This window comes from Sinocyclocheilus grahami, unplaced genomic scaffold, assembly GCF_001515645.1.
Source record: "Sinocyclocheilus grahami isolate Dianchi unplaced genomic scaffold, SAMN03320097.WGS_v1.1 scaffold3.1, whole genome shotgun sequence".
Classification (NCBI taxonomy): domain Eukaryota; kingdom Metazoa; phylum Chordata; class Actinopteri; order Cypriniformes; family Cyprinidae; genus Sinocyclocheilus; species Sinocyclocheilus grahami.
In genome coordinates, this window is record NW_015505182.1 from 3,809,672 (window position 1) to 3,821,623 (window position 11,952).

The 11,952-nt window shown below is 36.5% G+C and overlaps 1 protein-coding gene across 1 annotated transcript in view; it reads right to left on the bottom strand.

Annotated features, from left to right (window-relative positions):
- LOC107581470 (rho guanine nucleotide exchange factor 10-like protein) overlaps positions 1 to 11,952 on the bottom strand; it is a 60,843-nt gene that overhangs the window by 19,384 nt on the left and 29,507 nt on the right. Inside the window, exons 12-14 of the mRNA XM_016267048.1 lie at positions 9,904 to 10,020; positions 8,752 to 8,844; positions 6,115 to 6,285 (exon numbers count right to left, since the gene is read on the bottom strand). Of these exons, the coding sequence (XP_016122534.1) occupies positions 6,115 to 6,285; positions 8,752 to 8,844; positions 9,904 to 10,020 (381 nt within the window). The remainder of the gene's footprint in view (positions 1 to 6,114; positions 6,286 to 8,751; positions 8,845 to 9,903; positions 10,021 to 11,952) is intronic.

Here is an 11,952-nt window from a genome sequence, read left to right on the forward strand (position 1 = left end):
AAAACCAAACAAAGTTAAGTCTGACACAGAGAAAGGGACCGATGGCCGGCCAGCCGGGGTTCGTCTTTATTTAAATTTATGTGTGTGTACTTCTAACATGTTTGGTTGGTAAAATAAATGTTGTAAATTCAAATCAGAGCGTCTTCCGTGTCTGGAATGGATGTATTCTTGAGTCTATAAGGTAACAATAATATAATAAGATAACCTTGTTTGAAATGGGTTTGGCTAAAATAAATTTTTTGTTTCGTCTATACTACTAGGTACTTATACTATATTGACTGGGTTAAATAGAATTGCATTTCTAAAAAGAGACTAAAATACAATTTTCATTGACTAAAACTAGACTAAATGTCATCAGTTTTCATCGACTAAAACTAGACTAAATGTCATCAGTTTTCGTCGATTAAAACTAGACTAAAATGCTCAGACTTTTAGTCGACTAAAACTTGACTAGACTAAAAAGAGTATGAACGTGACTAAAACTAATAAAAACTAAAATGAGTTTCACACAAAGACTAGACTAAAACTAAAATTAAAACAGGCCGCCAAAAACAACACTAGTTAGGAGACAAACCAGAGTTCATCCTCATTACATCAGCAATAACGCACAAGCAGCATCACAGCAGCAAAACCCAATGTCCAGCAGCTCAAATAAATATTGCGTGCTGGTGTTTGATCAGTCAGGAGAGTAGTTTTATAAATAATGCATCTGCTTCTGTAGCCCGCATCACACAAAATGAGTTGCCGGATCCAGAGGGAATTGGCAACACTGCTTGGCCTTTGTTGAAATGCATTGAAAAATTAGACCTTCAGTCAGTCAGTCAGAAGGCATGCTCCAGGCGCTGTGTTTTTATAGTAAGAGCGCCACCCAAAGGCTCAAAAGGCAAACGGAATGTTGTGGGGGAAGGACAGATATCCTTTTTAGGGACTTGAGAGTGTGACTGAAATGGTTTGTAATGTTTGTGTGTGTGTGTGTGAGAGAGAGAGAGAGTCAGCGACAGTGGTGTATGTGATGTGCTTGCTGAGGAGCGACAGGAAGACGCTGCAGTCTTAGCCTGTGCAGCATACTATATCTGCCGGCCTACTAACTCAGATAGTCTGAGACAGACGATGAATATTTCATTGCGTGTATATGGGGTAATAGAACTGACTGTTTCACACTGGAATGCAGCTGAAATCCCTGAAAAAAATGGTAAGGTTGAAGCCACTGCACAGTAGGTAATGCACAGCACACATGCTCATTACACAGTAAGAGTGGTTGTGCACACAGGGATACAGGTTCAAAACCTCCCCATCTCTCCCCCCACTTTCTTATAACTCTCGACTTTATGTTGAAAAGGCCATAAAGATAAAATCAAACAAACAACTGGAAAAAAGCTGCCTTGCTGTCAAACTTCCTGCATACTGTAGGAAGCTTTCTTGCATGTTAACTGAAATTCAACTTCATGAAAAAATATGGTATTTTTTATATCTGAATTTCACAAAATACAATTTAATGGCATATTTTATAGATTCCAAATTTAATTTTGTACATTTGAATTCCAGACAAGTAAAATTACAAATTTCTTTTCACTTTAAACAGCATTTTTTTTCTCAATTTTTTGAGGAAAAATAAGTTATGAATGTATGTATATATATATATATATATATATATATATATATATATATATATCAAACAGCTCCTATGTCATCACAAATTGTTTTGGAGGATTTCAAGACAAAATCTTGGCTAATGGAGGCTGCAAAATGTATTGAATAAAAAGGGGCCAATAATATTAGCCAACACGTATATGAGAAAAAAATATTTCATAATATGATTTCTCCACAACCAATTATTTTACTTCAATGAAAGGTTTGAGTTTTGTGAATTTTTTGAATGAAAGATCAGTTAAACAAAACAAAACAATGCAGATTTATTTTTGCAGCCTTCTTTGCTCATTGGTGACCAGATGTTTTCCTGATCATGCATGAATAAAAGCATGAATAAAAGCAAGCAGCATGAATAAATAAGCTTTCCATTGATTTATGGTTTGTTAGGATAGGATAATATTTGACCGAGATATAACTATTTGAAAATCTGGAATCTGAGGGTGCAAAAAAATCTAAATACTGAGAAAATCGCCTTTAAAGTTGTCCAAATGAAGTTCTTAATGCATATTACTAATCAAAAATTACGTTTTGATATATTTACGGTAAAAAATTTACAAAATATCTTCATGGAACATGATCTTTACTTAATATCTTAATGATTTTTGGCATAAAAGAAAAATCTATAATTTTGACCCATACAATGTATTTTTGGCTATTGCTACAAATACCCCAGCGACTTAAGACTGGTTTTGTGTTCCAGGGTCACATATTTACCAAGGGGGCTAATTATTGTGACTACAACTGTACAAAGGAATGAAATGTCGTGCCTTACAGGATAACAGTGCTACATATTTAACCTGTTAACTGTCCCCTGGGCTTGAGTTCCCCTTTTTGAGTATAGACCTAGAAATTACATTTCCAACTTAAATTGCTATACATCTTAAATACTTTGAAGCACATACTTACATTTGGTCTCTTTTTAAAGAAGACAATTGGCAAATTATTGCATAAGTGAAAAAATATTTAAATTAAACTTAAAAAAACATGTATAAATATTGTAATATTTTATTTAAAATATATATTTTTACAAAACATGATAAACTCTAAAACTGCTAAAAAAAATATATATATATGAACAAGTTGTGTTCCAAATTTTAGGTTGACATCTCAAAAAAATTACCGTATTGGCCCGAATATAAGATGACCCTGATTATAAGACGACCCCCCTTTTTCCAGATGTACCTTTTGGAAAAAGGCTTTTTAAAAACCAAATCTTGTTTTTTTTCTCTCAGTAAAACACATTTTGTCTTCAATTATTTTCATATTGCATATTTTTCCTATTTTAATTTTTGTTTTGAAAGTATGGTAAAAACAGGTAAAATGTACCAACAATCACATTTAAAAAATATACACTTCTTGATATACCATAGAATTTTTTTTTTAAAAAGGTAGCCCATCTGAATTAGGATATTTAGGCTATCCATCTAATAGTAGCCTACCAAAATCTTATTAACAGTAGAAGTAGAGTTAGTCCCATCAGGCTAACGTGACAGTCACGACTCATGCAGCTTTTATGAATTCGTTTTCTTTTGTTTTCACTCGCGATCTTTACAACACGCATTACATTAGTATTTCATGGCACACTCGTTTTATGCGGTTTTGGCGCTACCTATTGTTGTGGGTGTATTATTGGCATGTCAAAGTCTAGACCCCGAATATAAGACGGCCACGTTTTTTCAGATGTATTTCCAAGACAAAAACATGGTCTTATATTCGGGACAATACGGTAGCTTTTAGTACGTTTTTGTTTGGGCTGCAGTACCAAACATTTCCACTAGATGACCAGTGACAGTTAACAGGTTAAACATATCTAAACAAATATATGGAACATAAAAAATTAATTTAAAAACTCATATGTATATATATTTGAAACCAGAGAGAGAGAGAGAGAGAGAGCGAGAGAGAGAGAAATGACTGCAGTGGAGGAAGGTGAGACAGAGCAATATAGAGAGAGACGAAGAGAGAAATTAAAATTGAGTGAAAAGTGAACCAAACAAGAGGTACTGAAAGCAACTTTCCAATTAAGTGTCTCATTCACTCTCTTACTCATGGTAATGGAAGAGAAACATCCCTGCCATGTATTCAGGTGCTGCTGTAGTGCATTAACGGACCATCATTGCTAGCTGATGATTCCATGAAATAAAAAATGCAGGCCAAGTATAAAAGGAGATGAGTCAGTTATTTTCAGGGTCAGCTGTAATATCCAGATACTTGGCAGGCTGTTTAAAGGCTGTTTGTTAGGTGACAGAGACCTACAGTTGCCATATGAGCACACAGTAAGTTGAGTGTGAGCTTTAAAACATGTTACTAAATTGCATTTAGTCTTAGATTATTAATTAAAGTCCCCCTGTAGTCAAATATTTTATCCCTTAAAACTTATCTTTGATCATCAAAATTACATATTTAAATGTTTTTTCTTGTGAAAATAATTTTCTCATGCCTTAAAATAGCTTGAATGTAACTCTACACCCTTGCCTCATTTACTATACGCTAAATCTATGAATATGCAAATTAGTCCCGCCTCCACTCAGTCACACCAGCAAGCGGCTCCGGATCCACTGAACTGTAGTAAACGCAAAACAATGGCATACACGGATAATGACTGATAAAACTATGTTTTTATTAGCGGACAACTACAGTGAATACTGTAACATTCGTTAAAGTTACTTACTTGACAATGTTGTGTCCTAAAATGCATTGAAGAATACAGCCGTTTGTGAATCTTAATTCGCGCCCGCGAGCATGCGCGCGTGTGAAGTGCCGATTTTTAATGCAAGTTAGCGGTTCTAAATTCACATTAAACCACAGCTTCATGGGTTTTTTGCTTTAATTTATTTTTGGTTTTGTGCTGGTATTGTTATATTTTGCATGCTAGTGATAGGAATCGATCCCTTGACGTGATTGGTTTGTGAATTGTGACGTAACAAACCGAGGGCTGTTTCAAACCGTAGTTCTGGGTCAGTCTTTGGGAAACTACAGTTTTAAGGAGAAAATACACAGCAATGGTGTTGATTAATAGATTGGCACTCATGGGTTTTTTGCTTTAATTTATTTTTGGTTTTGTGCTGGTATTGTTATATTTTGCATGCTAGTGATAGGAATCGATCCCTTGACGTGATTGGTTTGTGATGTAGCAAACCGAGGGCTGTTACAAACCGTATTTCTGGGTCAGCCTTTGGGAAACTACAGTTTTAAGGAGAAAATACTCAGCAATGGTGTTGATTAATAGATTGGCACATGGTTTGTCTAAAGGCTTATTAAAAACACCATAGCCATATAGACAAATAAACAACATAAACTTGATTTTCACTACAGGGGGAAGTGTACCCCTGGCTTTCACTTTAAGCCAGGTGTACAGTTGCCTTTAAGATGCATGGCTCCAGTGAGACATTTAAAAGTCAACGCAGATTGTGCAACATCGATGGCTTATGTCGAGGTCATGACTGAAAAAAACTGCCCTGTTGTTCTACATCATTAATCATGTCACGTTCTGACATTCTGATGGACAGAAAAGTGCCTGCAGGCTGTTGTGGCTGGACAAAAGTGGGAATTTGTGAACTTTCTTGAAGTGATTTTATGAAATCATAAGGTGAAGGGAATGCTAAATAAAATATTTATGATGAATAATATACAGAGAAGCTAGTATCAACATTTTAACTGAACACCTCTCTCTTTCCTTCACTCTCTCTCCCTCACAAGGGGTCTAACAGTAGGGCCCTGATATGAGAGGGGGCCGACACAAACACCAGAGAATGTGATTTCTACTGAGGGGGGCCTGAGTCAATATGGTGTTCAGGGGGCCCAGAAACCATAGTGGTGCCCCTGCTCAGAATTATTTGTGGTAATGCAGTTATAATTGGCCATTAGCGAACCTCCCGTAATAAACTTCTCTAATACAGATTTAGCTTTACACACATACACTACTAAAATGTTTTTGAAGAAGTCATACCGCTAACCAAGTCTGCATTTATATCCAGAAAAAACAGCAATACTGTGAAATATTGACCCAAACTTTTCAACGGTAGTGTGCAATGGATCCAAAAACAATTCTGAAACCTACGACAGATTAAAAATTTATGAAGATGGAAAAGTTACAAATGAAAAAAAAAAAAAAGACATTTCACAAAAGAAGAGGTTTTTTAGGTTTCAAATTATAAAATAAGACATTATAAGACAAAATTAAGACAAAAAGCATTGTTACACTTTCTGGTTGTCAAATGCAAGTGTAACATGTCCATTGTTAATGTGATGAACCACAGCTGTAGCTGAAAAAAGCTGTGTGAACATGATGACCTCGAGACCAGCTGGTGAAAAGCAATTGCAAAAATGTCTAAGAACAGGGAAGTCGGAACGAAACCATGAAATGGTTTTCTGATTAGGAATTACACTGTTGTGATTGCATCAAGGCAACAGCATCCTGCTATCACAGCTGAGTAACTGTGCGCATGCTCGTGTTTTTCTCACCTTGCTGAGAGAGCGGTCACTGACACAGCGAGCCAGCTGCTGCGTCTCAGTGATCTGATCAGCCACCCTTTTCTGCTCATTGAGTTTCTCAGCAAGGGTCTCCAATTCAGTCAGAGCCAATTGCAAGGGCAGCCTGTCCACATGGCCAGTGGGAGTGTTCTTCAGCATATCCTAAAAGCAGAGAGAGACGGAATGATTCTAACAGCAAAGAAAGTAAAAAAGTAAAAGGTACTCACTTGAGGAAGCTAAATGGAAGAGATTAATGACTGCACCTCTACTGCACAGACAACACATTAGCCATTGTGATGTACTATAGCACTATTAGCATTCATTTAAAGCTGCTAGTACCTTTACTCCCACTCAAAAGCAAGAAAAGAGGGTCAGAATAACTACCATCTCACGTTCAGGAGAGAAGCATGTTACCAGCCCTCTGGAAATCATTAACACACTATGCACTGAAACAACAATCGTTCACAAACTCTCTCCGAGAAACAGCGGAGAGAGAGAAGAGGGCATAGACAGTGCAGACAACTTAATATTTCCAGTTATGCACTTTGCTCCTTTATTAAAAAAATTGTTAGCCTAAACTGTCATATTAGCTGTCATACCAGTATTAATTAAATGTACAACTTTGTGGAGTCAAGAGACAATTTAACTAGAAGTACAAGAGGCCAGTACTTTATTTATAACACCCTTGCATTAATAACACCTAAGCTGTATGCATTAATGGTGGCTTGATCAATTTAAAAGTTCTATAAATGGCAATAATTATATTTTATTTCTACATATTAATGTTAGTTAATAAAAACTAATTTTCAAATACTATAATACAAGTAGTTTTCGTGGTAATCTAAACATACTGAAAAATTTGCTCATAATAATGACTAATGTTTTCTTTATATTCAATGGCAATTTGTTGCTGCTGTTGTTTTGTTTGAAGCAGCTCTACTTGGTATTCAGTATAAAAATGTGCCAAGTTTGATGTCGCCATTGCCAAATGTCATTTGTCCATGTGGATGTCAAATTACCAATTGTGACTGCAATAAGAATGATATGTGGAAAAACAGAGAGTAAACGATAACTTAAATGACTTAAAAAGCCACTGTTTTATTACACTTTTATTGCACATATATTGAACCATTATATAGAAAAGAACAGCTTAGACATTCTGCCTAACACATCTTTCTATTTCTATTTCTGTTTCTAATAAGATGCGTCTATTTGTGGTTGATTCAGGTCACTAAAAAGGAGGAAGCGCATAAAGGTCTCAGTCTGTAATCAGATCTTGTTCTGTTTAATGTGTGATTAAACACAGGCTACTCTCAAGCCAGAGCACTGAAAAAAAAAACTTATTCCCATTCATAACTTATCTATCAAAATTCATGGGTAATCGATGCCTACTGAGGTATGAAATTAAGTGCCACAGCACTTCTCCTGCATGGGGAATTTCAGTTCTGATTTCAAAATTTGACTTTTTGGGCACAAAAGGAGAAATGTAGAACAATGTGCTAAACATTGATTTTTACACACTGAAAGTGAATGGGGACTCAAAATTGTAATTTTGGACCAAATGCACTATATGGAAATTAGTTACAAGCACATTCTTCAAAATTTTTTCCTGTGGATTTCACTGAAGAAAGTTAGTTTTGGAGTGAACTGCCTCATTTATGCAAGCAATGTGCGTGCTTGCTGGTTTATTCAAGTTCTCTCGATAGGAGTCTTGACATACACCCAATTCTGTATCACGGCCATAAGCCAAGGGAAGAGCAAACCTGTGAGTCAATATCTATCAAAATTCATGGGTAATCGATGCCTACTGAGGTATGAAATTAAGTGCCACAGCACTTCTCCTGCATGGGGAATTTCAGTGGTGAATTCCTTGCTTGTTCCTTGTCCATAAAAATGAACAGAAGTGAAGGAAGGACATGAGAGAGATCAAGGCAGTAGTACAAACTGTTTGACGATGTAAATTTGGTGAATTCATGACATTTCACTGTCACCTGAGACCCACTGGCTGAAGAGGTCAATGTGATATTTATGAAGTAGATCTTGATAATGCTCTGACATTTTGGCACGTGACTTGTTTGTGTGAGAGAATGGACATTTGAAGTGTTTATTTATTTAAAATTACAATGTAATTTACTCACCCTCATGTCGTTCCAAGCCCATTTGACTTTTTGGGCACAAAAGGAGAAATGTAGAACAATGTGCTAAACATTGATTTTTACACACTGAAAGTGAATGGGGACTCAAAATTGTAATTTTGGTCCAAATGCACTATATGGAAATTAGTTACAAGCACATTCTTCAAAATTTTTTCCTGTGGATTTCACTGAAGAAAGTTAGTTTTGGAGTGAACTGCCTCATTTATGCAAGCAATGTGCGTGCTTGCTGGTTTATTCAAGTTCTCTCGATAGGAGTCTTGACATACACCCAATTCTGTATCACGGCCATAAGCCAAGGGAAGAGCAAACCTGTGAGTCAATAGGCTGCAAGAAGACCTGGCATGGTCTTAGCCAGTCATTCAGCTTCTAATAGACTTGCTTGGCAACTAATTTCCAGTTACTTAAAGGAGCACGACCCCTCAAGCACTCTAAACGACAGCACTGTGTGAACAGTTTATGGATAAATACTGACCTGCAGGAGGAGGATGAACTGAGGAAAACGCTGAATTGGCTTTACCATCAGACCATAGAGAGTTATGCGGTCAATGCTGGACGCCTGCTTCTTCTGCAAGAGTAAAGAGATGCAACCACATATTGAGAGAAAAGCAAAGGAAGAGAAAAGGGCAGACATAGTAATTTCCACATACAGAGCAGAAGAATCTTGACACTCAGGGGAGTCAGAGAGGTGGGTGGAGGTTAGCATTGCACTATTGATTCGTTCATGCCTGCCAGCAGACTCTGGCAATCATTAGGCTGCGCACTGTCAGGGAGTAGGTGTACTTGAGAGCCCTCCAGCAGATTTCAAAGCAAGGATATTAGACTATGGTCAACTAAGCATTTGTGGAGTTCAGTCGCTTTTACAGATGTTAAAGATTCAAGTCACCGTGGAAATTTGTTGCCATGATAACACTACACACATTTTTTGCGTTTTATGCAACTTTAAAGAACAGATAACCTCAGTTTCACATTTACAAGGTAAAATATTTTGAAGAAAAAAGCAACACTTATAATCCATTCAGAATATAAGTGGCTTGCCTGAAATGCTGCAAGCGAAAGATGTTCTCTCTCTCTCTCTGACTAACCTCAAAACTATTCAAATTAATGTCTAATGAATTCTTGTGTTTTTAATTAGTCTTTCTGACTAATTTTTCAGTTAAAATATCAAATAATTCTTGAAAGAAGGTAAAAATGCTTTAGAAGAAGCACTGCTTTAGATACTGGGACTTTTTGGAGAATATATTTTTACTTTTTTAACTTATTTGATACACTTTTTGAAATTAAATGCACTTATATTAAATATATTATTTTCTAAAATTAAAAAGGAGATATCTTTAAAGTCATTGCAAAATATCTTCTGTTATGTTCCACAAAAGAGAAAAGTCAAGTTTTGAACAACATGAGGGTGATTAAATGATAACAGAATTTTTGTTTTTGAATGAACTAACTGGAAAAGTAAAAAAAAAGCATACTCCATAATAGGATTTGTTTGCAGTGCAACAGGAAAAACAGACAAGAAAGAAGTCAATAATCCATATAGCAGCACAGCACAGCAGTAGACAGAGGTGATTTAGGGTGAAACTTGCATTTCTTGAAGAGGATATTGACAGCAAATATCAGCTCTTACCTTGAGAAACTCCAGAAATGCTGGTTTAGACATGCAGGCTTTCTTAATGAGGGCCATGGCATTGGTGAAATTATTGATGTAATCACTATATACGTCCAGCACCATGGATTTCGAGAACTAAGAGGAATGCAGAGAGAAGATATTTATACAAACACATGTTCAGAGAAATCACATTTAATTTGGTTTTCTGTTCATTTTCTTCTTTGTTTAAAGCAGCTCTCAACATGAACAGTTTACCCTGCTCTGAGACTGCTCTTGAATTTTGCTGTCGTGGTGGGCAGGCCACTCTAAAGGTGATTACAGGGCAAAGGAATGGAAGTAAACAGTAATTTCAGTGTGGTATTTATGCAACGCAGCACCACTTTTTGCCATCCCAGGGACCTAAACATCTTTGACAGTCCATTACTGCCGGGTGTTTTAGAGGAGGCAAAATGGCAGCCATCCATTCGCTCTGCTTTGATTGAAGCTGAACAGACCTGCTGACAGCAGCAGTGCTCGCAGGACTTGGAGAGGACATTAACGAGCCACAAATAGACGTTATCCCCTGTCAAACTCTACCTCCCCTTTGGGGACGCCAAGTACGGCAGGAAATGATACACGCGGGTAAAGATGTTATTATCAACAAACACACATACAGGGCAAATTTACGAAACAGTTGCAGCATCTTGCAGCGAGCAGTATTTCAGTGCAAAACCTATTAGGATTGTGCTATGAACAGCTGTTCGCAATTCTTTTTAGGTTTTTAGCAAATTAGTGTCCAATTTGTATGAATTCATACAATTTCATCCTCATTTTATTTGTATAGCGCTTTTCACAATACACATGGTTTTAAAGCAGCTTTACAGAAAATCATGTTAATGCTGTAATATTTTATGTCACAATTAGTAGATGTGAGATGGGTGATTTTGTGAGTATTTTATTCATAAGAGAGGTTTGTGTACATTTTCTATTAATCATGGCAAAGTGATTCATTAAATGATGATCCAATAGTGGATAAGACCATCATAACCATATGCACAGTGTAGATGAGCACAATTTCAGCATTTTAAACAGCCAAACTGGGTATTTCAGAGCCATTACCAGATTTTCATAATCAATCAGGTGCTAAAACAACACAGACAATGAAGCAAATAAGTTATGCTGTCTTCGTCTGCAGTTCAACTAGGGCTGCAGGATATTGGAAAAAAACTCACATTGCGACATTTTATTTTTCTGCAATATATATTGCGATATGGAAAAAAAAAAAAAAATCACCACATGACTTGAATAGTTTATTTTGAAAAAAATAATGATTGGGGTGATTTTGTAGGGAAGTAAATCAGCATAGGAAATAAACTAATTACAAGCATAGATAAATATAACAGAACAAAGATACAAATGAAATAAGCAGTGCTTTATATTTTTCAGGTTAGTCTAACAGGATTCAGGTACAGAAACAGAATAATCAAATGTAAAATAAAACTGCATAGTCTTCACTGTATAAATTAAATCTAATAAATCTGTGTTAAAGCTACAAAAGTGATTTTTCTTTGCGTTTTGATGTTTGATTAACATTTATAACACAGAAAGCCTTAGGAACATTAAACTGCTGTAAACCAATATAGGCTACTGTTACATATCCATTTTCTTTCTCAATTGTTTCCCTTCACCTAAGCCATAAGCAACTCCGTTTACAAGGATACTTGCAGATCACAGTATTTCAGGCACAAATAGACGCAGAAGTGAACAGAATTCAGTGTTCACGTGCATATGCGTGGCTCTTACCGTGTCTACACCGGATGGGAGCGGTGCGGTGTGACGCAACAAAATACAATGAACTCATTATAATCAGTGATGCTGTCTGTCTACACTAGATGCAAACTTTGGGGCGTTCCCATTCCTAAAAACGCGTGGGAAAACGCCAGTCACGCCGCTTTTTCCTTCTTTCCAAAGCGCTCGGGAGTTTGCCCTTTCGTGGCGCCTGGCATTGCTAAGCAACCGTGACCTGCGCTCTCCACGACGACGTGGAAGTTTCAACAATAGATAAATGGATTTCCAGCACTGAAAATC